This window comes from Vulpes vulpes, chromosome 2 (genome assembly GCF_048418805.1).
Source record: "Vulpes vulpes isolate BD-2025 chromosome 2, VulVul3, whole genome shotgun sequence".
Taxonomy (NCBI): domain Eukaryota; kingdom Metazoa; phylum Chordata; class Mammalia; order Carnivora; family Canidae; genus Vulpes; species Vulpes vulpes.
In genome coordinates, this window is record NC_132781.1 from 17,411,751 (window position 1) to 17,436,804 (window position 25,054).

The 25,054-nt window shown below is 45.3% G+C and overlaps 1 protein-coding gene across 3 annotated transcripts; it reads left to right on the forward strand.

Moving 5' to 3' along the window:
- Positions 1-5,019: 5,019 nt before the first annotated feature.
- GOSR2 (golgi SNAP receptor complex member 2) lies at positions 5,020-24,925 on the forward strand. Of its 3 annotated transcripts, none has more exons than XM_025999499.2 (6): positions 5,020-5,132; positions 11,847-11,911; positions 13,371-13,507; positions 14,332-14,464; positions 17,204-17,344; positions 20,778-24,925. In XM_025999499.2, the coding sequence occupies exons 2-6, from the start codon at positions 11,855-11,857 to the stop codon at positions 20,937-20,939; spliced, it is 630 nt and encodes a 209-aa protein (XP_025855284.1). In that variant the 5' UTR covers positions 5,020-5,132; positions 11,847-11,854; the 3' UTR covers positions 20,940-24,925. The 3 variants fall into 3 exon arrangements, with proteins under 3 accessions (XP_025855284.1, XP_025855283.1, XP_025855285.1); XM_025999498.2 differs by having other exon boundaries at positions 5,026-5,132; positions 13,399-13,507; XM_025999500.2 differs by lacking the exon at positions 17,204-17,344 and having other exon boundaries at positions 5,033-5,132; positions 13,399-13,507.
- The last annotated feature ends 129 nt before the right edge of the window (positions 24,926-25,054 follow it).

Below are 25,054 nucleotides of genomic sequence, written 5' to 3' on the forward strand. Positions count from 1 at the left end.
AAGATAAGAATTTTTTACTGGGTTCTGTAGGCATCAGGGAGCTATCAAAAGTCCCCACATATGTATGACAGCAAATCTCTGTGTTAGAAGGATCGCTTGAGCATCTACAAGAAGATGATTGAAAAGGGGAGGGAGTGGTTGAGGAATGATGGGGCATCTTGACGGGCTCTCATAATCTGGTAGGGAAAGTGAGGTGTATTCACAGCTGGCACGGTGGTGTGTGAGCATAGGTAGGATGGACATTAGGGGCAATGGGGCTCAGAAGGAAACAGGACCAGGAAATACACTGGGAAGGAGGCAGAGACCAGGGCTGGGGAATAGAGGGAGCACGACAGTTTGGGAGAAGGGGTCTGAATGAGGCGGCCAGAGACACACAACAGATTAATTTGGCTTCAGAGACAAGAATCAAGTTCTATCAAATCGGATGGGTCAAAAATATTCTTCAGAGGTTTCAAGTTTATCACACCACAAAAGAAACAAATAGGCTGACCCTGGATTGGTGTGCCAAATCCTGAAACCATAGAACTGTGGGGCACCTCCTGAAGCTCAAATAAAAAGAGAGAGCATGAAGACATCGTATTGATTTTCTTGAAATGTTACTTGACTCCATTAGCCAAGGCTCAAAGGCCTACAGATGTTCTCCAGGGCTACACGATGGAGGCAAGACAGCTTTCCTGTCAGCATTCCAGCTTCATCTTTCTCTACTGTAGAGACCCTCCACTCTGGCTCAGAGGGACCACACAGACGGCCTGGTCCCAAATTTACCTCCCTGCTTGCCAGGAATGCCCTGTGCCTGCGTCTCCATATGTGTTAAACTCTCTTACACTTCAAGATCCAGATGAAATCTCATCTCTTCTGGAAAGCCTTCTTTCATCATTGACATTCAGAGGGATCTCTTTCTTCCCTACATTCTGACAGAACCCAATTGTCTTTATGGTATTGTTACCTTTTCGTTAAGTCCTGTACCCTGTCTTTCCATCTAGAATGGATGGGACTTCTCTCTCTCTTTTTAAAGATTTTATCTATTTATTCATGAGAGACATACAGGGAGAGAGAGACAGAGGCAGAGACACAGGCAGAGGAAGAGGCAGGATCCAGGCAGGGAGCCTGATGTGGGACTTGGTCCCGGGTCTCTGGGATCAGGCCCTGGGCTGAAGGTGGCGCTAAACCGCTGAGCCACCGGGCTGCTCTGGGGACTTTTCTCACTTCATCCATGTACCTCCAGCCTAATTACCCTTTCTCCTCTGCCAACTAGTTTCAGTGTGTGGAAGGCAGGGGTGCAGTCAACACTGAAAAAGATCATATTCTAGGAATGCAGTGATTAAGACCTAAAGAATTCAAGAGAAGACATAGTTGGAAGGTATATTATTATAAATTTATACTAAAAAATTCTGAACAGTGAATACTCATATTTTCCTGCATACTCTAGGGAAAACTCACCATTAGTGTCATCATCAGGGAAGCACAGTAACAAACTTTGGGTCATCAGAAGTCAGTATTCATGTGAAGTGTGAAGGATGATGTAGCATCATGAGTAATAATGTAACTAGCATTAAATAAATAAATCAAGACTCAGTTCAGGTATCATCATCTCTTTGAAGTCCTCTTGAATCCCCAAACTAGGCTAAGTGTCACTTCTCTGCCATCACATAGGTCCTAATTATCTCTATCCCACACTTGCCATGTGGTATTCTAATGATCTCTGTAGATATTTTCCCTCTGTGTAGATGTGTATATTAAAAAAGGAAAAGTAAAATAAGATGAAATCAGAGAGGGAGACAAACTATAAAATATTCTTAACTCTAGGAAACACACTGAGGGTCACTGGAGGGGAGGGGGGATGGGGTAACTGGGTGATGGGCATTAAGGAGGGCACTTGATATAATGAGCACTGGGTGTTATATGTGACTGATGACTCACTAAACTCTACCTCTGAAACTAATAATACACTCCATGTGATTTAATTGATTTTAAATTTAAAAAAATAAAAGAACTTCTATGGCAAACTGATGGGTGTTTTACTCATTTTTGTGTCCCAATCCTTGCATTGTGCCTGATATGAGTTTGAGTTCAATGAATATGTATATGAGTTCAATGAATATATGTATGAAAATTCATGGAAAGAGACCACTGGACTAAGTCAGGTAGACTCTGAGGAGCTAGAAAACAGCTCTAGGAGAACAAAGGAGAGATTGGAAGGCAGGCCATCCACAGAGATGTTGGCAGTGTAGATCAATTGTCAATGTGGTTTAGTCATTAAAAGAAATAAAACAGTTAAAAGCACAGCAAGATGGAGTTTTCTTCTCTTTAGAGAAAACCCTACGCCCATAATAAAGACCTAGAAACTGAGAAGCAGAGGGGAGGTCCTCTGGACTTCAATTTCCTTATCTGCCTTACCCACCTTACTGGGATGCTGTGAGGTCCAAAGAAGAGCAAGACATAGGCATAAAAATTGAGAAAATTTAAAATTTCTTTCCAACCTCTAAAAGCTTCTAACTACTTACAGAATTTTCTTTAAAAAATCTATAAATAAAAATTTACACATGACATTGAAGATCCCCCATGATCTGGCTCCAACTTTCCTTCTCACACTATTATTGCCCCCAAGCCCCCTAAACCCAGCCACAAGAGGTCTATGTTCTTTCCCATTATTTTCCTTTTCTCAAGCTATCCCCTCAGCAGCAAACGTCCTTCCCTTCATCTCCATTAGGCCAACAAAATAAACATTTACAGGGACACCTGGGTGGCTCAGTTGGTTGAGAGACTGACTGTTGGTTTCTGCTCAGGTCATGATCTCATGGGTGTTGGGACAGAGCCCAGCATTGGGCTCCACTGGGAGCTTGAGATTCTCTTTCCCTCTCCCTCTGCCCCTACCCACTGAGTGAGCTGCTCTCTCTCAAAAAAATAAATCTTTTTTTTTCTTTTTTTTAATTAATTTTTATTGGTGTTCAATTTACCAACATACAGAAAAACACCCAGTGCTCATCCCGTCAAGTGTCCACCTCAGTGCCCGTCACCCATTCCCCTCCAACACCCGCCCTCCTCCCCCCTTCTACCACCCCTAGTTCGTTTCCCCGAGTTAGGAGTCTTTATGTTCTGTCTCCCTTCCTGATATTTCCCAACATTTCTTCTCCCTTCCTTTATATTCCCTTTCACTATTATTTATATTCCCCAAATGAATGAGAACATACACTGTTTGTCCTTCTCCGATTGACTTATTTCACTCAGCATAATACCCTCCAGTTCCATCCACGTTGAAGCAAATGGTGGGTATTTGTCGTTTCTTTTTTTTTTTTTTTTTAATTAATTTTTATTGGTGTTCAATTTACCAACATACAGAAAAACACCCAGTGCTCATCCCGTCAAGTGTCCACCTCAGTGCCCGTCACCCATTCCCCTCCAACACCCGCCCTCCTCCCCCCTTCCACCACCCCTAGTTCGTTTCCCCGAGTTAGGAGTCTTTATGTTCTGTCTCCCTTCCTGATATTTCCCAACATTTCTTCTCCCTTCCTTTATATTCCCTTTCACTATTATTTATATTCCCCAAATGAATGAGAACATACACTGCTTGTCCTTCTCCGATTGACTTATTTCACTCAGCATAATACCCTCCAGTTCCATCCACGTTGAAGCAAATGGTGGGTATTTGTCGTTTCTAATTGCTGAGTAATATTCCATTGTATACATAAACCACATCTTCTTTATCCATTCATCTTTCGATGGACACCGAGGCTCCTTCCACAGTTTGGCTATTGTGGCCATTGCTGATAGAAACATCGGGGTGCAGGTGTCCCGACGTTTCATTGCATCTGAATCTGTGGGGTAAATCCCCCCCCAAAAATAAATCTTTTTAAACATAAACATTTACAGAGGTGTTAGCATGTGCAAGACACTGTTAAAATTCTATTGATTCTTCAACAAAAACAAAACACTTGATTCTTGAAGGCCCCATTCATAGGCTCTTGCATCCAAGAACCCTTCTTGCTTTTCTCCAGAAAAAAAAAAAAAAAAAAAAAGGTACTTTGTATCAACTGTAGTACTTTTCTACTTGATAAAGTAGCTGGAGGGCATAATTAGCCCTGTCAACAGACTACAGAGACGAGAGATTTGAAGGCTATCTTTCCTGTATTCCTGCTCCCAGTATCTGTGCCTGGTAATAGTAGGTGCTCATTAATAATTAGAATGGGAAAATGTTTGGGAAAGAATGTACATGGGTGGACAGTCTCTTAGGACACAAAACTGGGTGGGCTCCAGGATACAGGAAAATAAAAGCATCAACTTGTCAAAGGAAGAGGAACATCTCCTCCCTTGGGAGGAACTGCAGATAAGCCTGGGAGGGTGGACACGGGTTAGGTCTCTGTGGAGAGAGAGACCGAAGCGTCCCAATCCTTCGAGTCCTAATTCAAATGCCACCTCCTACATTAAGAGTCTTTCCTGAATCTTCGACGGGGCTGACCCCGGCTCAGCTCAGCCTGTCTGGACTTATTTGTATACTTATCTTACTTCCTAGCCCGCGACCTCTTTGGAGGGCAAGAGGAGCCCGGTTTCCCCCACTGCACACATAGTTACTAACCGCTCATTCATTGTGAGTTTATTGGAAGGATAATGGGGGGGGGCAGGGAGGGTAGGAAGCGGACAGACTTGACATAGGAGAAGCTCGGGGCACACACTACAGCGATGAGCGAAATCTCCATCCAATCCCACAGCGGAGCAGTCGACGGCGAAGCCAACCCCAGGGAAGGGCAGGGATCCATCCACCTGCTCTCCCGCAGCCGGGCTCTGAGGACCCCACGTCGGTCCTCTCCGACTGCCCTGGTCAACGCCTGAGCTGATGCTGAAGACTGGCCCCGGCCCAAACCCACGTTTCCTCGTCCCCGATCTGCCGCAGCGCCTCTGACTACACCTGGCCTTCTTGCCCGGGCCTCTTCTCCCGTTGCCCTCCTCCTCTCTCGCCACCACCGCCAGCCGGGCGCGCCCGGGGGCAGCCCTGGCTGGCAGGAGGGGGCGGGTCCTGCGACCGGAAGCCGGAAGCCGGAAACCGGAAAGGGCTCTGTGAGGACGTGTTCCGAGGAAGCCAGGGCCGGACCCGGCGCGGCCGGCGACATGGAGCCGCTATACCAGCAAACGCACAAGTGAGGGCCGCGTCGGGGCACGGGCGGGGGCGCAGCCAGGCTGGGCGAGGCCGGCTCCCCTGGCTGGGGCCTCGGGCGTCCGCCGGTGTAGAGGCCGAGTCCTTCCGGCGGGGCGCTGCCCGGGGCAGCTCGGAAGCGCTCAGTCTCTGGCGGGGTGCCCAGGTCGGCGGCGGTTGGAGGGTCCGGCCTGATGCCTGGGGACGTTGGGCCGGTCGGCTCCTGGGATCTTCGAGGCGCAACTACCTGCTGGGTAGACTGGGCGAGGGGAAAGCCACACTTATGGATCATAATGCTTTGTCCAGCACCTGCCAACTCAGCGCTCTGGATTGATAGAGCTGGTGGGAAGTCAGGGCCCCTCCACATAGTTTACTGTTGGACAGTCGGGAGACTGATCTAAGGTGTGACGGGATGCGATGGAGGGTAAAGGAGCGGAATCTTCTTTAGCAATCTAGAAAGAGCCGTCCCTGGACTAAGGTCGTCAGAAAAAGTTTCATTGTAGCTCACAGTTCCTAAATGATGTCAGCACCTGCTCCTTCCTCATCGACACTAAGCTTGTTGCTGCGACACTCCCCCCTCCCCCCCCCCCGCGCTTTTATTCTGATCTGGTTTATACTAAAGGCCGTAGTGATGGAGTGTTTGGTTTGGGTGAGTGAGACTACAGAACCTACTTTGTAACCGTATTAAAATGACAGACTATGGTTCTCACCCTGGAGCCCTGGTCTCATCAAAATTACAGGAAGGGATTAAAAAAAATTCAGCCTGTGAGTCCATTGGAAAAGGAATGGCATTTCTCATGTTGCTAAGGAAGGGTTGGTCTTTTACAGTTAGTCTTTTCTTCTCAAGTGCTGAATCTGGGAGTCCTGGTTCTAGACTTCTTCACCTTATTTTTCTGATCTGTGAAATGTCTGAGGCTGGTTCAACTCCGAGGCTCCTTTCAGCTTCATAACAACTGGTGATGGAGTGTCTTAAAGAGGAACACGCAACCCTGTGAGCATCAGCAGTTAACTTTTGCAGTTGGCAGAAATTAACGATTGTCTAACTGAATTGACACGGCAGTAACCGAGCATATGAATTTTGCTGGGACTTTGAACCCAATTGATGGTTATCTTGTGCGGTGTCCCTGAAAGTACGTTGGAAGGAGATTGATATTTTATTTTAATTAATTAATTAATTTATTTTGAGATTGATATTTTAAAATTAGGTGTCTTGAAAGCTCCTGAATCACCACATGAACGAGTGAAAAGAAAAAAAAAAGGGGGATGAAAATCAGAATAAACATTTTATACCTAAATAAAACTATGAATGAACATCATAGAGGAATAAGTAGCCAGGCTTCTATTTTCGATATTCCAGTGCCCATACTTGTCCTCTATATCATTCAGGACCATTCAGTGCTCTGCACCTTGTTATCTCTAGAGATTCTGATTCATTAGGTCTGGAGCAGAAGAAGCTCTATTTTTAACAAGCTCTCCCAAGTGATTTTGATGAGCAGTTGGGTGTAACAACTATTACTTTATCCCAAGGTCAGTTTTACCTTTTTTTGATTTTGCCTTCTGGTGAGAGGCTAAATGTGGTAGAAGCAAGGTCAGGGAGATGAAAATGGCCAGATGGTTTCCACCACTTTTAAGTAAAAACAACCACTAAGGTTTCTGTGATGCTATGTAGGTTACACAGCAGTTTCATACTGCATTTGGATCTATGAGCCTTTAAATAATTGTGATTGTTAATACCCTATTTTACCTAAGACTGAGGCGTCAAGGAGTTAAATGACTTGCTCATGGTCCCTCAGCTGCTATGTAGTGGAACCAGAACTTGAAACCAGTTTCTTTTAACTCCAAAACTTTGTTTCCTGCTTACAGTGGTCAGAGGCATAAGGGATACAAAGTGGGTGTATATGAAGGGGCTTTAGGGTGGTTCCATGGACTTTAAAAAGACAACTTCATTTTAAAATTCTTCCTGGATCTTCTGCAGACTTTTTTTTTTTTTTTTTTTTTTTTGAGTCAGCAACAGTGACTTGTTATTAGGGTCTCTGTTTGTTTATATTATTACCCAAGCCCACCATGGACCCCGTGCTGAATGGGGCTAGGACTTAGCAGTTTCTAGTGTCCACACTCCCAAGTCATACCTGTGTATCACCTGTTCCGTATTGGCTTCAGGTGTGTTTGTGAATTCCCAGTTCAAAACAGATTTCCTGGGATGCCTGGGTGGCTCAGTGATTGAGCATCTGCCTTCAGCTCAGGGTGTGATCCCGGGGTCCTGGATCAAGTCCCACATCAGGCTCTCTGCAGGGTGCCTGCTTTTCCCTCTGTCTATGTCTCTGCCTCTCTCTGCGTCGCTCATGAATAAATAAATTTAAAATCTTTAAAAAAAAATAAAACAGATTTCCCGCTTAGCATACTGTAGTTCCCACCCTGTCATTAATTAATACTTGCTTGGTTATTTTGCATTTATTTCCTCTCAGGTAGGAAATATAGAGATTGGAATCATTTTCTTGGCAGTATCTTTTCTAGTTCATTCAAAGCCTATAATAGAGCTTAGATGGGAAAAGTCAGTAATGTTTCCCGACAACTTAAAGTTTACCTGTTTTAGCTTAGAAACCAGTAAAAGCCAAATGAAGGGTGTTTAAAGGGTAGGTGTTGCAACCATCTCTCCCTCTGTCCTCATAGAATTTAAGAATTGAAGGGGGATAGCACCTGGGTGGCACAGCTGGTTAGGAGTCTGACTCCTGTTTTTGGCTCAGGTCATGATCTCAGGGTTGATTGAGCACAGGATTGGGGTCTGCCTTGGGCATGAAGCCTGCTTAAGATTCTCTTTCTCCTCCTCCCTCTGCTGCTCCCTGCCCACCAGCTTGCACACATGCAGACACGTGTGCTCTATCTCAAAATTAAAAAAAAATTTTTTTTTGCCTGAGTGGCTTAGTGGTTGAGCATCTGCCTTTGGCTCAGGTTATGATCCCAGGGTCCTGGGATCCCTGTTCCGTGGGGTGCCTGCTTCTCCTCCCTCTGCCTGCAGTTCCCCCTGCTTGTGTGCTCTCCTCTCTCTCTCTCTCTCTCTCTCAAATAAATAAATAAAATCTAAAAAAAAAAAAAAATTTTTTTTTTTTAAAGAATTGAAAGGGACTGGCAAGATTTTCCATTCCAACACACTTTGGTCAGAAAGACCCTTTATAAAATCCAAGGCAGACATGCAGGAACTCTCCTTTTCCTTGTTCCTTTTCTTGAAGAATGAGAGTTCATAATTATTCTCCGGGGTTTTTTGAGAGGTAGGGGGTATGCTGAGTTGAAATCTGTCATCTTGAAATCTGGTTCTGGATCTCCCTTAAGGAGCAGCAATGGAGAACAAGCCCGTTCCTTTTCCTGTATATCAACTCTAGATATTTGAAGAGCACCAACTTCCCTGTTTTAATATAGAGGGTTTTTTTTTCCCCCTTTTCTTTCCTCAGAGGCTTACTATCACTAGCTCTTTTGACAGTTCCTCTTTGTGACTTGACTTCTAGACTCTTTCCCAGTCATCTTTTCATCATCTTCCATTAGGGGAAGCCTTTAATAGACAGGGTCCTTGAACAGATGGCTCCCAGAATGGAGTGCCGTTCAATATTGTACATGTGACTTTTTTAAAAAGTCAAAATACTTTTCATCCCTGACAAATTTCATCTTACTATTTTAGCCTAAATGAAAAACATTAATATTTATTTTGCAGTACAATATCCTAACTACTCATTTTTTAATAATAAATTTATTTTTTATTGGTGTTCAATTTGCCAACATACAGAATAACACCCAGTGCTCATCCCGTCAAGTGCCCACCTCAGTGCCCGTCACCCAGTCTAGCTACTCTTTATAGCACAGAATCATGTACAAATTTCATATGTTGGCTTAAAAAAAAAATTGGACAAAACATAAAGCCAAAGGCAGCCTTGTGGTAGAATGCTAGAAATCTCCCCTAGGATCCTTTGGGTACCTCATTTAGCCTGCCATGAAGCCCTCATCCTTAAAGCTTAAAATACTTGTCAATCCAATGAGGTGTGATGTCTCATTATTTTAAATTTGCCTTCTCCTGATTGCTGGTCAAGGGAAGTATCTCTTTATATTGACTGTTTGGGTTTTCTTTACTGTCAGTTGCGGTTTGCGCATTTTACAGAAGTTCTCTGTTTGACTTTTCCTGTTGACTTGTAGCATTCCTCTTATATATTCTAGACAAGAGTCCTTTCTTACTTGTTCCAGGTATTTTCCAGTCTCTGCCTTTTATTATTTATTTGTTTTCATGGCACCTTTGCTGCAGAAAAATTTTTTGTTTTCACGGACTCAGATTTACCAGCCTTGTGGTTTGTGAGGTTTGGGAATAGTTTTGTTTTTTGTCTTAAGAAGTTCTTTAACCTGAGGTCATAATATGCACTTTTATATTTTCTTCAGAAAGTTTTTTTAATTTAAATTCAGTTAATCAGCATGTAGTATATTATTAGTTTCAGAGGTAGAGTTCAGTGATTCATCAGTTTCTTCAGAAAGTTTTAAAGCCTTGCTTTTTCCATTTGGGCTTTAAACCATCTGGAGTTTATTTTTGTGTATTATGTGAGATATCGTCTGCTATATGGGTAACAAAATGAGCCTTTGGCATTGACTCTAGTACCTTCTTTTTTCCACTCATTTATGTCATTGAGTTCCCAAACATGGAGAGCTCTTTCTAGCCAACCTCTATTCTTTGCTTCTTGGTCAGGGTTGGGGTCAGGGTTCGTCTGTCTGTCTCTGTACTGCTACCATATTGTTTTTATTATTATGGCTTTGGTGGGTTGTTTTTATTTTTAATATTTATTTATTCATGAGAGACACAGAGAGACTGTCAGAGACATAGGCAGAGGGAGAAGCAGGCTGCTTGTGGGGAGCCTGATTCAGGACTTGATCCCAGGACCCTGGGATCACGATCTGAGCAGAAGGCAGACACTCAACTACTGAGCCACCCAGATCCCCCTGTTATTATAGCTTTGTAATAAGTGTTAATAGCAGGTGGGACAGGTCTCATACTTTGAAATTCAGAGTTGTCTTGGATACTCTCTGCCCCCAACCCCTTTTTGTATTATGTTCCATTCCTGTCAGTGATGCTGCTAATTTTCAGATTTGCTCTATGAAGCTACCACTGAAAATTTGCCTCACTGCCTATGTTCAGGCCTTCTGTGAAATCCTAATTCTCCTTTCCATCAGCGTTGCCATGCGGTCCTCTACTGCTGTTCCTATGGTAACCCTGATCCAGATGTTGCTTAAGTCAAGCTGCATTCCTGTATCTGCTTCCAAATCTCATGTGCCCTCATTGTAAACTCTCAGGACTTACCTGACTGGAGTAGCAGTCTGGTCTCTCCATCTCTAGTAGTGATTTCTAGTTTCCTCTTAGGGCCATGCGTCTCACCCAGGCGCACTCAGGGTCATTAGAGAGCTGGCCTTGCTTCTGGTGCCATGGGTCCTATTTAGAGGTTTCAGGAAAGCCCTGGGAAAAGATGAGAGGTTGAAACCAACTTTGGACTCCTGGCTTGCATTAGTAAATTTGGGTTCACAGTTGGTGCTCATGGTGGAGGATGGCTGCTAATCTTTCAAGGGTTGGAGGTGATAGAAGAGCTCAGCAGACTCCTCCCATGTGCCTCTACTATGGAAAGACCAGACACACTAGGAGGCAGTTGTTGGGGGCAACAGAGGCAGTATTCAGTACTGATCACACAGGCCTGACAGGAAGGGCTCCGAGGGTAACCTTGGCCAAGCCCAGGGGAGCCTCTGGAGAGTGCTCCAGGGCCTGATGTCTGGGATTGTGCCAGAGGTCCAGGGTACAGTGTTGCATTTCCAAAAGAGATAGCAATCACCTGGTATTGCTGGGGAAAGATGTTTACCAAACAGGAGATCTCTATCTTTCAGGACCTTCTCTGATCATCTCCAACTGATAGCCTCATCCCTTCTCCCCTCTGACCCCAAATCCCTTCCAGGCCGGCGAGCCTGATGGTAATCCACCTGACATGCCTCTTTGGGTACCATTTTCTTCATCTCTTCCCTCAGTAGATCATGTCTTCAAAATGATCTTCAGAACTGCCTTCACCCCACCTGTTCCCTCCAGCTTACTCTCCTGTGTGCTTGCCTTTGCTTGGCACCACCAGGCACAGTTCCTCAGCTTTCTTTTTGTTTAGACTTATATGTATTAGTGCTCCCTCAAATCTTCTTGGGACTTCTCATGTCTCTCTGGCCTGTCATTCCTAATTACATTGTTTCTCAAGGACAAGGATTATATCTGTCCTGCCCTTTGGCCCTCCCTAGTACAGACCAGCGCTCGGCACATTGGGTCAAAGAACAGAGAGTGGGATTGGCTGGGTCCAGATTGGGGTTTATCACTTGCTGTGTGACCTTGAACAAGCTACATAACCTTTCTGCACTACAGTCGTCTTATTTATAAAACGAAGATGATAATGGTACTTTCCTCATGGGGTCATTGACTTTGCAGGATGTCTGATATGTGGCAAGGGCTCAATAAATGCTGCCTGTCGGTATTATTATTCATGTTCATGTTAAAATGTTAGAAATCATGCCAAAACATGTGGCCTAAAGTGCCACTTACAAATTTTACAGTTCAGTGATGCTGTCAATTTAAATCAGTTACATGTTGGCATCAGAAAACGTGTCTTTCCTGACCGAAGCACTGTTGATTACTCCTGTCTCACTCATTTCCTCTCTCTTCCTTTGATAGGCAGGTCCATGAGATCCAGTCTCACATGGCACGCCTGGAGACGGCAGACAAGCAGTCTCTGCACTGTGAGTAATTAACTATGGAGACCAGAGTCCTTTCTCTGATGACACGATGCTAATGGGCTGGGTTTCCTGACCACATTTCTGCCTCAGGGGTTTAATGATTCAGCGCAGAATGAGTTCTGTTGTTGGGGTGGACAGAAAAACCCTCTGGCAAAGTCCCTGACTTCCCTGATTGCACCCTGTGGAATCCCACAAGTCTTATCCCCCATTACCCCTCCACTCAACCTGACATGGCCCTATGGGAATGGACGTTCTTCTCCTCCATCTGTCTTAATCTAATTACCAAGCCCTTAGAGGAATGTACTCCATACCACTTCAGGGATATTTAACTGGAATTGGTCATTTCTTCTGAGCTGAGAACTGTGGCTCTTTAGGAGGATTATTCAGAAACGAATAGCAATATTAATTGGTTTAGTTCCCACACCATAGTTTCTTTGGAGAAGAGCACTGCTTTTTGTTTTGTAGTTTCTTCTCTGTTAGAAGGAAAGGTCCTGTCCCAGAGCTGGTCATAGGGGCACCGCTGGTTACCCACACACTGTGGAGGCCACCCCCTCACCTCCCTACCTGGCTGTGAGTGCACCGTATTCAGTCCACTAGTACCTTCTTTCTGCAGCTTCAGAAGTGTCTCTTTTCTGGGTTCTGTGCCCACCTTGTTCTAATCTAAACTGTGTTTGTTAGCTGTAGGTTGGCCCAGGACGGTGACATCACTGTCTGCTGTCATGACTTTACTCAGCAAGAAGCAGTCTGGGTGCCCTTTTTTTGTGCACAGTGTCCATGGGCTCTGTTTGCCTTCCCAGCGTTCTCATTGTCACACGATTAGAAATGGAAAGGAGGTCATTTCGACTGTTTATCAAAAGGGATAAGGAAAATGAGTGTATTTATCATATCTTTACCTCTGAGGATTCTTTCCTGGGCCTTTCCTAGTGATATTTGGTCTATTTTGGGGATTGCAACGTCAGTTTGCCCATTATTATGGAAAGCCTTAAGGGAGCGCTTCTCTGTGTTTCACACACTAATCTTCCCCTTTGTGCTTTTTTTTTTCTTTTAACCTCATTACTGTAGGGAATTCAATTGGCAGCCTTTATACTAGATATTTATAACTTGTATCTGAGAATAATCTCAAAGGAAAAGAGACCTCGTTCTGTTTCAGAAGATACTGCATTTCGCTTAAAATATTTCATTTCTAAAGGCAGGAAATTTATTTCTACAGATTTATCTAGCTTTTTAAAAAATTGGCATTGTCATGGCTTTAACAGCTACATATATGTGTGTGTGTTGTGTGCGTGTATCTATTTAGAACAATGTTTACAGAGTCACTTAGTGTAACTTGAATTTTTTCCTGTTATTCAGTGGTACTTGCATTTTTCTCCCTTTTCAAATGTGTTTCTTTGAATTTATTGGATATGGAAAAAAGATGTGTTTAATGTATCATTCTAATTTAAGTTCACTGTCTCTTTTCCAGCAATTATTCTTTTTTCTCTTTTGTGCAGTAGTAGAAAACGAAATCCAAGCAAGCATAGACCAGATATTCAACCATCTAGAGCGTCTGGAGATTTTGTCCAGCAAGGAGCCCCCTAACAAAAGACAGAATGCCAAACTGTGAGTGCTCTGACACCCCCAGCCCATCAGAGCTAGCCCAGGGGAGGCTATCGAATATTCTGAAAATCCATTTACACATTGAAAAACTGAGACTCTGTAAAGATAAAGCTGGCAAAGTCCCTAAAGGGCACAATTCCACTTCAGGGATGCTTCCTCAACATAAAAAGCCTGTGAGGCTGGTGGCTCAGAAGCGTCATATCTCTTTATATTGGGTCATTCTAAAATTTTGCCTCCAAGTACTGTTTTTCTGACCAGATTGCCCACTTGAATCCTGCTGCTGCCAGGGAGATTTGCCCTACCCTTTGGTTCCCGCTGCATTCTTGGGTTGAAATGAAATCTTGCCCTTAATCACTTCAGTTTATAATGAACTACCGATCTAATGTTTGATATTCCCCCATAAAATTAAAATGAAACTCCCCTCACCACCTCCACCCCAGCCCCTGCTCCCTAAAGTTTTATGAAACTTTGTTGATGCTTTACTCAAAAGATGCCCTTGGGCTTCTTGGAAAGCGATCTAATCCATAGAAGGTCAGGGAGAGGTCTTTGAGCCTGCTTCCTGTCACCTGTTCCCTGTCATGCATCCAGAATCAGAGACCAGCAGATGCTTAAGTAAAGCTGTTGGAATCTTGTGTGCTACAACCTTGCTTTGACCACAGGCTGCTGCTTTTAGTTTCAATATCCTTGATCAAAATCAGATGATTTTAGCGGGGATAACACACAGTGATGTAGGGAGAAGTAAGGAAACATCTTGAATGCAAAGCCTGGCTACTCTAAGTGTGCTGCCTGAGTTTCCGGAATGTAATCTCTCTCTCCATTAATTCCAGTCGTGTTGACCAGTTAAAGTATGATGTCCAGCATCTGCAGACTGCTCTCAGTAACTTCCAGCATCGGCGATACGCGAGGGAACAGCAGGAGAGACAGCGAGAGGCGCTCCTATCTCGCACTTTCACCACTAACGTAAGCCAGGCTCCTGGGGTGGGGATCTGCAGGTACTGGGAGGCTCACTGGAGCTGCAGCTAGGGTCTTGGAGCTTCATCCTTTTTGGGGGGTATCTGAAGCCAACTGAGCAAGAGGAGACTAACTGGAAATGACGGTGGACTTTGTGCATTGCCACAGCCACTAGACCTAGATGGGAAATCTCTTTTTTTCTAATACAGAAACCTGAAAAGAAAGCAGTTGAATTGAGGGAATGGGCAGAGGTAAAAATGACCTGGTTTGACGGAGAGGTGGAAGTTCACGTGGTGGAAACGTTTTTCTGATCAGATAGAGACAGATGATTAGAATGGAGACCATTTGTCAAGAGGGCAGCATTTCAAAGCTGCCTTCGGGCGGTCACCATTGTGCTGTGTCTGTGTGTGGTTCCAGCGTCAGATGCATTAAAATGTTTTTGCCCCTAACCTGAGCAGCCATTTGAAGGAATTTGTTAACAGATACTTTGTTTTGGACAGATTGCCTAACTTGAGCCTGTTCAAAAGTGGCCTGTTGGTTCACATGTTGGATTTTTGGGATACCCTTGCCCCTGCCCTCGGGTCTCCATGGGCTCATTTCCTGCACATGGCTATAGAGCACACTGGCCTTTCTCATGTCCTGTGTAATATATTTTCATCAAGTGAGCTGGGCTTGGAGGCCTTTTTGTTATGTTATGTTTTGTTTTGTTTTGTTTTACAGAGAGGTTTTTTTTTTTTTTTTTTTTTTAAGATTTATTTATTTATTCATGAGAGACACAGACTGAGAGAGAGGCAGAGACACAGGCAGAGGGAGAAGTAGGCTCCCTGCAGGGAGCCCGATGTGGGACTCCATCCCAGATCCCAGGATCACAACCTGAGCCGAAGGCAAGCGCCCAACCGCTAAGCCACCCACGTGTCCCGAGAGGTTCATTTTCTAACAAGATCTTAGCTTTCAAAGTCTGCCATCAGAATTCAGACCAGTCCACATTTCACAGATGTTTAAGTCTCTTTGCTGTGTCTACACTGGCAATAAATTTCCCTGAATGTGCCTGCATAGTTTTTGCTTCTCTAGGGTAAGCAGTCACGTAACAATGATTAACAATTCAAAAGTGTAACGAGGACATGTTGGTGGTCTAATGGTAAGGATAGCTGTCTTTTTTGTAGTTTCAGATTTTCTTTTTTAAATTTTTTTAAATTTTTAAATTTTTAAAATTTTTTAATTTTTTAAAAAATTTTAATTAATTAATTATAAGTTTCAGATTTTCATAGCTGCTCTTCAAAAGGTGCAATGAACTATCCAACCCACTAAAAGATGTGTGGGCGTCTGATACAGCACTGGGTATTCAGGCCTGTTTTAGGCCTGGGACGATCACTCAGAATTATTTTGTTTCTTACCAGCTTGGTGTGGGACTGTGTAGACAGTGTCCCTAGAGAAAATTGACTTGCCAAATGAAGTACTTGCTGGTCATTCTGTGAGCTGCAACTATAATACATTTTTCCCCATGAGCTATATATACCCTTTCAGGTGGGAGGGTAAGAAAAATTTGTATATAAAAGGCATTCTGCAAATGCCTGTCAGAGCCGCTCGTTGATTCATTCAAACACTGGAGTCTTTGCCCCACTGACCATTAGCCGTGTGCAGAACACCATGGAGGGTGCCAAGAGTAAAGCTTGTGGAAAAATACAAAGCCATGGCTCCTACCTGTGAGAAGCGTGTCATCTGCGGGGATTGAGGGTAGATGCATGAAAAATGGCTCTGAACTCGGGAGCAAAGATGAGATGGTTTAGCTTCTTCGTGATGATCAAAAGAGATGGGAATGGCACTGCTTGGCAGACTGAAGAGCATGCCATCATCAGGAGGCAGGAAAAAACAGCATTACAGCCAGTCCTGACTGCTGTATACAGTCTACTTTGGTGTAAACTTAGAGTTCCAGGGCCAGTCTCCAATTGGTCTCTACAGGATGATTAGGAGGGCTGGCTTGCTCTCAGTAGTGAGATGCAGGTCCCACTGAACTTAGCTCTGCATGAGCCGAGACAGACCGCTCCACCTCTCTGGGCTTCAGTTTCTTCACCTCTAAAATGGGAATGCTATGGTAATTACGCCGTAATGTCTGCATGAAGATACAGGGAGCTTAGGGCAATGTGCACGCAGAGTGGAAAGGGCTTGATCAACATCTGTTTTTCCCTTCCTCCCTTTCGTTCCAGACCTTTCTTGCCTGCTTAGAATTGTCCCATCCGGGCCACGCTTTGGCCTTCGATGGAAAGCACAGGTTCCTCTACCCTTAGTCTCAATCTAATTGCAGTGATAAGCTGTAGATAAAACAGCTGCAGACCAAAAGCAAACAGTTAATATTGCGTTAAGGGAAAGCAAAGGAGAGGAACGTGTGGAACAGGCTGAGTTCATGGTCAGAGAAAGCCTTTAGGAGGAGCCCAGCAAGGCCTTGAAGGACCGACATCTGTCCTAGACCATGGTCATGGCAGAGAGGCAGGAGTTAACGGGCCTCATGTAATGGATTCGTTTGCAGAGTGCCACATCTGAGGAAGGTTGCTCTTGCTCTGAGCGAACAGAGGCCACCCAGGTCTCTGCTTTGCATTTTCCTCTCTATTCGGTTCCTTTGATTCTTGCACCATTCCCTCTGGCTATTCCTCGAGCTTGGCCTTGGCCCAAAGGCAGAGTGGCCAGATGCGGCGGGATCCCAGGAGCCGAGCAGCCAGCAGAGCTAATCCAGTGCCTGCGTCTCTTTCACAGGACTCTGACACCACCATCCCAATGGATGACTCGCTGCAGTTCAACTCCTCCCTCCAGAAAATTCACCACGGCATGGATGACCTCATTGGAGGAGGGCACAGTATTCTGGAGGGACTAAGGGCCCAGAGACTGACTTTGAAGGTGGGGCACTTCCGGGGGACAGGGACCAGGCCCCTTGTCTTGGCCTCCTCCAACAGTTTGGTACCTGCATTTACCTTTCGGCTCTTTATCTTCACATTTTGAGATTTTGATGGAGCCTGGGGTCCTTCCTGTCGGAGCTGAATTATTGCGAGTCCACGGGTCACCATGCTCCCTTTACCAGTAGCTATTTCTTGTGCTCACTGTGAAGCATGATTTGGCATCTCTTGGTACCTAGGTCCTTTTCCCTGTCCCGAACCTTTCATGACAGTGGCCGCTACAGAAGGAACCAGTAAGATCCAAGAAATTCCACAATTTCAGAAATTATAGAATCCATGATTCTAAGAAGGCAGATGCGGCCGTATGTGGCACCTCCCCCTCCGTGGCTTCTTGGAGAGCCCCTCCTGTGGACCACCTTGGACACTACATCTTTTGTGCACCTGTAACCGAAGCGGATAGTAGTGAGTGGTGGGGGCTTAGGGCTGCCCTAGCTGCCTGGTGGCAGATGGCTTCTAGAGCACCTGCTGCTGAGCTACAGCACCTCTGTACTTTTGGTAGTCACAGGTGTTTTCTAGAAGCCCTGCCCCATTGGCTGAGACTCCAACTCCCCCCTGCCTCCCACCCCTTCCCCGGGAGTGGTTTACAGAAACATTACACAGATTCTGATGTCAATCGTGGTGTTTCAGCCTCAGCCCTTTTCCTGTATCAGCCCTGATGGATAATGGGGTGTGGGCTGCGCCTATTATCAGGGTGTGGTCCCCTGTGAACGAAGCAGTCCCGGCCACTGAGCTGTGAGAAACAGTCACTCGGAAGTGTGAACTTTATCTTAGTTTTTTTTGGACCTCGTTGAGCCTGTCAGCTCCACAGGCCTTTGGTACATTGCTGACCAGCCCCTGCCATCTTTACCAGGGAGAAGGTCAGGCGAGCCGCGAGGGACAATTAACCTGCCACTGGCTGTGGTGGTGCTTGTGGTCCTGAAGTATGCTCTCTTGACAGCTTCACGGGTGCCACCGTTCCAAGTGGCCACCTGCAGTAATCTCAACTGATACATGATGATTAATCTACATTTTCCTTAGAAAACTGCCCACAACCCAGTAAAACAGTAAAACCCTTTTATTTATTTATTTTTGATTGGGGGGGAGGGGCGGAGCTTGCAGAGGGAGAGAGAAAGAATTTTAAGCAGACCCATGCTGGGTCTTGATCAGGGGCTCAGTCTCACAACCCTGAGATCATGACCTGAGCCAAAATCAAGAGTTGGACACTTACCATCTGAGCCATCCAGGCGCCCTAGTAAAAGTCTTTTAGGACAAGACTCCCCATGTCGTACCCATGTACCTGGGAGGTGGGGTTAGTTAGAGCTTATTGTTAAAACAAATGTTCATGTCCTTGCAAAGTCTTGTATCACTGGGGAGTCCAAGTAACATTGCCCCTACACTGTCCCCAGAAGGAAGTGCCGGGAAGCCTGGCAAAGTGGTTGGGGTTGGAATGTGAGGTTTCTGATTCAGTTTCCTCTGGACATCTGCTGCCTACCTGTCTTTTGAAGTCTTTTGATTCCCTCCTCCCACCCCAGTCCTGTTGGGGTTTTCTGCCTAAACCATTTGAAAGGAACATAGGAGAGAGCATGAAGGAACTGGGCCATGATTTGGGGAAATTTGGGGTTGGAAAGGAATACATTTTTTTTGAAATTTATGTTAATTTTCTAGTGATTTGCTACTTACACTTCATATAGTAATAAAATAATCTGAGCTAAACAGAATCTTTAGCGAGCGCCTAAATTTTACCATTACTGTCATGGAAAAAACATGTCTCTGGCCTTCTCGCAACAGTAAAGTTTGACTTGAGAGATGTCTTTCAGTAAGGCTTGTCTGTCATTGTGGGGCTGAACCTAGGTTTTGAATTCCTGTCTTGTGATGCCTCATGTTGTCTACACCTCTTCCTCTTCTCTCTTGCTCGTTAATGCATTGTTGATTTAAAAAAGGCACGTAGGGCATTAGGTTAGATGCCATCCGTAAGGATGAAGTGGGTGATGTGTGTGGAAGTAGGCTGTGGGGTCTGTCCTAGGAGTCATTTAAACTTATTACTTCATAAGAAATTGTGCTTAAAAACAAAAATTAGAAAGCCAAGAGGAGGGGCAGGCTGGGTGCTATGGGCTGTTGATTTAGATAACTTTTTTTTTTTTTTTTTTTTTTAATTTTTTTATTTATTTATGATAGTCACAGAGAGAGAGAGAGAGGCAGAGACATAGGCAGAGGGAGAAGCAGGCTCCATGCACCGGGAGCCTGATGTGGGATTCGATCCCGGGTCTCCAGGATCGCGCCCTGGGCCAAAGGCAAGCGCCAAACCACTGCGCCACCCAGGGATCCCTGGGCTGTTGATTTAGGAGTAAAATATCCTTTTGGCTTGGTGGTGTTTTGTAAGGGATCATGGCACTGGTAATTGTACCCTTCAGACCCTTTGATAAACATGGACATTGACCCACACGTTACACGCCGAAGAATCCCAGAAATTTCTATTCTACAAGGTGAACAAGCTGATAGCCAGGGTTTGGGAGTTAAGAAGCAGAGGAAAAGTTTTTTGATGTTGCCTTTTTTTTAAGAAAATGTATAAGACATTGTAAAAAATTTTTTCTTGAGATATAATGTACAAGAGGCACACAGATCTAATGTGTGCAGGTCATTGAATTTTGGCAAGTGTGCACACCTTTGTAACTCACACTGCTCTCTAGACAGACCATTTCCATTGGCCCTGTACAGTCCCTCCTTCTTTCCCAGCCAGTTTACCCCTCCTTCCAGGCAACCATTGTTCTTATTTATCTCACCATTAAGTAGTTTTGCCTGTTGCTGAACTTCACATAAATGTATTCGGAAGTATGACTTCTTCCTCTCAGGAATGTGTTCCAGGCTCTTTGATGTTGTTCCATGTGGGTCATTAGGTCCTTTTTATTGTCAAGTAGTATTCTAGTACAAAGATTCACTGTACATCGTTTGCTTATTCTGTGCTTGGTATACACCTGGGTTTCCAGTTTTTGGACATTCTCCTATTTTCCTTTAGAAGCTTGTGTTTAATTTTGTGATCCATCTCAAATTAATTTGGGGGCATAATATGAATTGAGGATCTTTTCACACACATACATGGGTATAACATATATGAGACGTGTGTGTGTGTGTGTATGTGTGTGTGTGTGTGTGTGTCTGTGATCCCCATGTGCCTAGAGTCCCTTGTTCCAGCACATTTGTGGAAAAGACTTTTCTTGCCTCCTTGCTTTGCTCTGGTACCCTGATCAGAAGTCATTTGACCATAAGCGTGAATCTGTTTCTGATTAATGCTGCTTTTTATATGCTTCAGGCATGACCAGGAGACTGTCTGTTGGTAAAGTCCCATTCCTTGGCAAAAAGAGCTGATCATTGTTTTTCTTTCTCTTCTTGTCTGCCCCCAGGGGACTCAGAAGAAGATCCTTGACATTGCCAACATGCTGGGCTTGTCCAACACAGTGATGCGGCTCATTGAGAAGCGGGCTTTCCAGGACAAGTACTTTATGATCGGTGGGATGCTGCTCACCTGTGTGCTCATGTTCCTCGTGGTGCAATACTTGACATGAGCTGACTGAGCCCAGTGGCTGCACATTGTTCCCACTGCGTTTGAATCTGTGTGAGTGTGTGTGCGTGAGAGAATGGGGGGGGCCCAGAGGCTGCCTCCTGAAATGTATGCCCTTCTCAACTGTGAAGACCACTTGGAAGTAACTGTCATCTGTAACCTGGTGGGAGTTTCAAACCTGCCTTGTTGTCTGTGACACCATGGAGGGGGAGCTAGTGCCACCAAGATGCACAGTACTTAGGAAGTGAAAGGAGTACCTGTTCTCTCTCTCTCTCTCTCTCTCTCTCTCTCTCTCTCTCTCTCTTCCCCCCCCCCCCCTTGCCCTCATGGGGGAGGAAGTGACAGAAGGGTAAGGGATGAAGAAGGAAGCGGGAGGGAAAGAACAGCTTTGTTGGTTTCTAGCTAACACGCACCCTGAGAAGATTTCATAGTGAGCCTTGTAGGTAGGACTGTCTGCTTCATCACCATCTGGCCTTTCTGGCTCCTCGTGGAAAGGTCAGAGCAGAAGCAAAAAGAAGGAGGGGAAGGAGGCCTTCTTTTCCCGTGTCATTGTAACACATGGATTTCCATGCTCTTGCTACCAGCATCACCCACCCTCAGTGACAGGCAGATGACTAACTGCTGGTACTTGTCACCCTTCCCTGGAAGCAGCTACCTAGAGGAAACAGAGGCACCGATGCCATTGCAGTCAGCAAGTAAGATTTTCCACATTAAGCTTGTTGGGTGTTCCTCCTTTCTAAAATAAGGCCAGTATTATTCCCTGAGAATGTTCAGTCTTGGGACTGAGGCCCCTAATCACTGATTCTTTCCCAGTGGTTAATAGAATGGGTGGCTGCTGTGGTTTCAGGACTGCCACTTGGCATCATGCCCAGGCACTGGTGGGCCTCTGCCCCTGTCCACCACCGCCCCACCGCCCCCCTCCCCCCGCCCATCCCGAAAGCCACTGTGCATGGGGGTTAGTGATGTACCATCACAGCGTCTTCTCTAGTTTCAGCATCCCTGGTTCTCTGGCTCTCTTCCCTTCCCCGAAATCTACTAGCATCTGCCAGCCAGTCCCCCATTCTTCCCAGCCAGCATGGGCAGGGCCCACCCCGGAGACAGCCCTGGTGTCCTGTGTGTCTCTGCTGTCAGACCAGGACCTCTTTCCTTCTCTGACCAACCCCAGGTTAAGGCTATATCAGTACCTGGTGTGTTGTGGGATTTCTTGTAAAGCCAGCTGCTCTGTTGTAGCTGAGCACTGCATGTACTAGAAAGACCTAGCGTGTGTTTTCATCTGTCACAGGCCTGCCAGCCCCAGGCTCAGTACCTTATAGCAAGATGTAAAATAATACTGAGAATTTCCCAGAACTGGACCACTGGTCAGTATTAACTCCACCTGTGATTGCCTTGCCCCATGTGTGTCCTGGTTTTTTTTTTTTTTTTTTTTTTTTTTGGTCACCTGGACTGTCATCTCTTTTCCTTCTCTATGTGTGTTCTATTCCACCTCCTTTATTTACCTCCCACCTGTTTCTGTAGCAATATTGGTCTTTTCTAGCATACTTTTTGGCGAATGTTTCATAATTGTCACAGATTTTTAACATGGGTTTCCCAGGTGCTGATTTCATAGTTGGTGGGTTCTCCATGGCTCCTAGCTCCCTGTGCTAAACAGGGGCCCTGGATTTCCAAGGAAGGGGAGGGAACTGTGACCCCTTCATAAAAGGGTTGAGGGCCCCACCAGAGTACGAATGGTGGCCCAGAGGGTAGATAGCTGTCTAGGCATCTTTAGACCTAGGTCTGACTTTGGGGAGGTGAAATTTGCAGCACCCTCAGCACCCCTGCCAGCAGAGGGATCTTAGCAGTCTATAAAAAAGGTTCTTAATGCACAGACCCGGTTGTCCTATTCCCTGGGCATCTGAGGATCCTGCCAAAGAGCATCCTTTAGAGGAAAGGTGTATAAGGAACAACTAAGCCCTGCAGACCTGGACTTGGGGGCACAGAAAGTCCCCCTAGCACCTCTCCCCCTGCTTTGCTGTTGTGATAGGTCTGTTCGTAGTGTACACCAGTGTGTTCGCACACTTCACAGTGAGTGCTGGCCTTGATGTACCAGAAGTAAGGCTTTCCGTCCTGCTGTACTTTCAGAGCCATCCTCCCCACTTTGTAATAAAAATCATAGAGGCAGTTTGTGGGTCTTTGCCGCCTGGGGCTAGGGAATGGCAGCCACAGGGTGTCTGGAGGCCCAGAGAGACGGGGACGGCACAAGCTGACTTTCAGTGTCCTGTGTGAAACACACCTTGGCCTACTGGGTGCTACTGTTTCCATCAACCACCAACACCCCCCCACCCTCACCCCCGGTGTAGGGAAGAGTTCCAGGCCAGGGAAGGAGCACCCTCTAGTGGAGCTGGGGTGAAATCTTAAAACAGGCAGGTCTGTTGGCGGCATCTGCAACCTCATACAAGATTTGAGTGTGCCTGTTGAAGACAAGGAACCGGGAAATAGCTTCATTCCAGGGGAATTTGCTCCAGGTGCAACTACCTAAAGAAAAACCAAACTCAAGGACCCAAAAATAAGTAGGAGTGTCTTGATTTCATAGGAGGCCTCACTGCTGGGTTTTTCCCAAAATCTTTTGCCCTTAATGAATTTAGATGGGTCTGATTTGCAGATTTGGATTTATACCCCTTGTTATTGAAACATCAGTTAAAGTTGAGGTTTACATTTTATTTAGAAAATTCTATTTTGTCACTACTCTTTTTTAAAGTTTCAGGCCTGAGATTCTCACACACAGCTCCATGGCCAGGGTTAGGCTGGCTACCTTAGAAGCAGCTGGGAAACTTTTTTGAAATTGTAGATTCCTGGGGTCTCTCCCAAACCTTCTAAATTAGAATATTTTTTAAAGTCTAAGGTAATTCTGATGTGTGTATTTTGGAACCACTGTCTTTTTAGACAGAAGGCTTTTGTCTTAATCAAAGATGATACCATTTTAAAGTAAATGCTGAATTCAGTAGGGATCTGTGTATAAAGAGCAAAACTTTTATCAATGTCCAAAATAAAATCTCACTTGTTTATATCCTATCTTATTCCAGAAAAGATTTGAGGAGACTTACAGGTACTAACAATACAACAGGAAGAAATGAGGACCAAGAACAAATAAGATTAGTGTCATTACTAAGAAAAAATAATGCAAGTGCAAGTTGTGAAGCCCTTCTAGAACTATTCTGGGTTTGGTTTTGAGCCCCAGCATCCAAAGCAGAGAGAAGCATTATCTGTTGTTGTCTCAGTGGGGTTGGGGATGTCTCTCATTCAGAGGAAAACCCAGACCCTTAATACTGCTGGTCTGTGGCCCTTACTGGAAGTCAGGTGTGGTTATTCTCCAGGGCCGTCCCTCTGCTCTCTACAAACACTCTGAATCAGGTCCTGTATTATCGCCATCGTGCAGGTGGCTGAGATGTAGTGACTTTCTCTAGGCCGCACATCTGTCTGGCCTCATAGCCCAAGCTCCCAACCATGGCATTGAGGGACCTCCCACACCCAGGATGGGGGGCAGGAACTATGGGCAGAATTCCAGGGTTGAGTACAGGCTATAAGGCATTTGTGCTTCACATGGCAGGTTCTCCATCTTGAAGTATTTTCCTACTTGAAAGTGGGAGAGGAGATTTGTCAGGGGAAGCTTCTGGAAATAAGAGGATGGAGCTGTACTCAGGCATCGCCACTAGGGAGCGACATAACCCTACCTGTGGCTGGTCTGCCGGGTGCTGAGTCTGGGCCTGAGGCCTGGTGTATTTGGAAGAGGAGGAAACGGGTGTCCACTTGGGTTGGTTCCTTTTAGATACAAAATTCCCTGCTGAGTGGCAGCTCTGGGCTGTTCTGTGGGGCTTTCGGGATGTGGCCAAAAATGACCTGAAACCTACTAGTTCTGATTTTCAGACTCCCATTCCACTTGGTGTTTCCTTCAGCACACAGACCTGTTTCCTACAAGAATGGAAAATGTTTCTCAAAAGTGTGTGTTCATTCTTACTCCCCGTTTTATGTCCTTTCATTTCTTGTGACACATGGGAGAGGAGGGAGGTGGGATGGGGTAAGGGAATCTGGGAGGTCCTGGGCCCCTCTGGTTCAGTTGGTAAGTTCCCTGCCAAAGGAACCCCT

Coding starts and splice junctions, on each gene's coding strand:
- GOSR2 (XM_025999498.2), top strand. CDS start 5,104: ATGGAGCCGCTATACCAGCAAACGCACAA. Junction 14,465..17,203: donor CTCGCACTTTCACCACTAAC/GTAAGCCAGGCT, acceptor TCTCTTTCACAG/GACTCTGACACCACCATCCC. Junction 17,345..20,777: donor CCCAGAGACTGACTTTGAAG/GTGGGGCACTTC, acceptor GTCTGCCCCCAG/GGGACTCAGAAGAAGATCCT.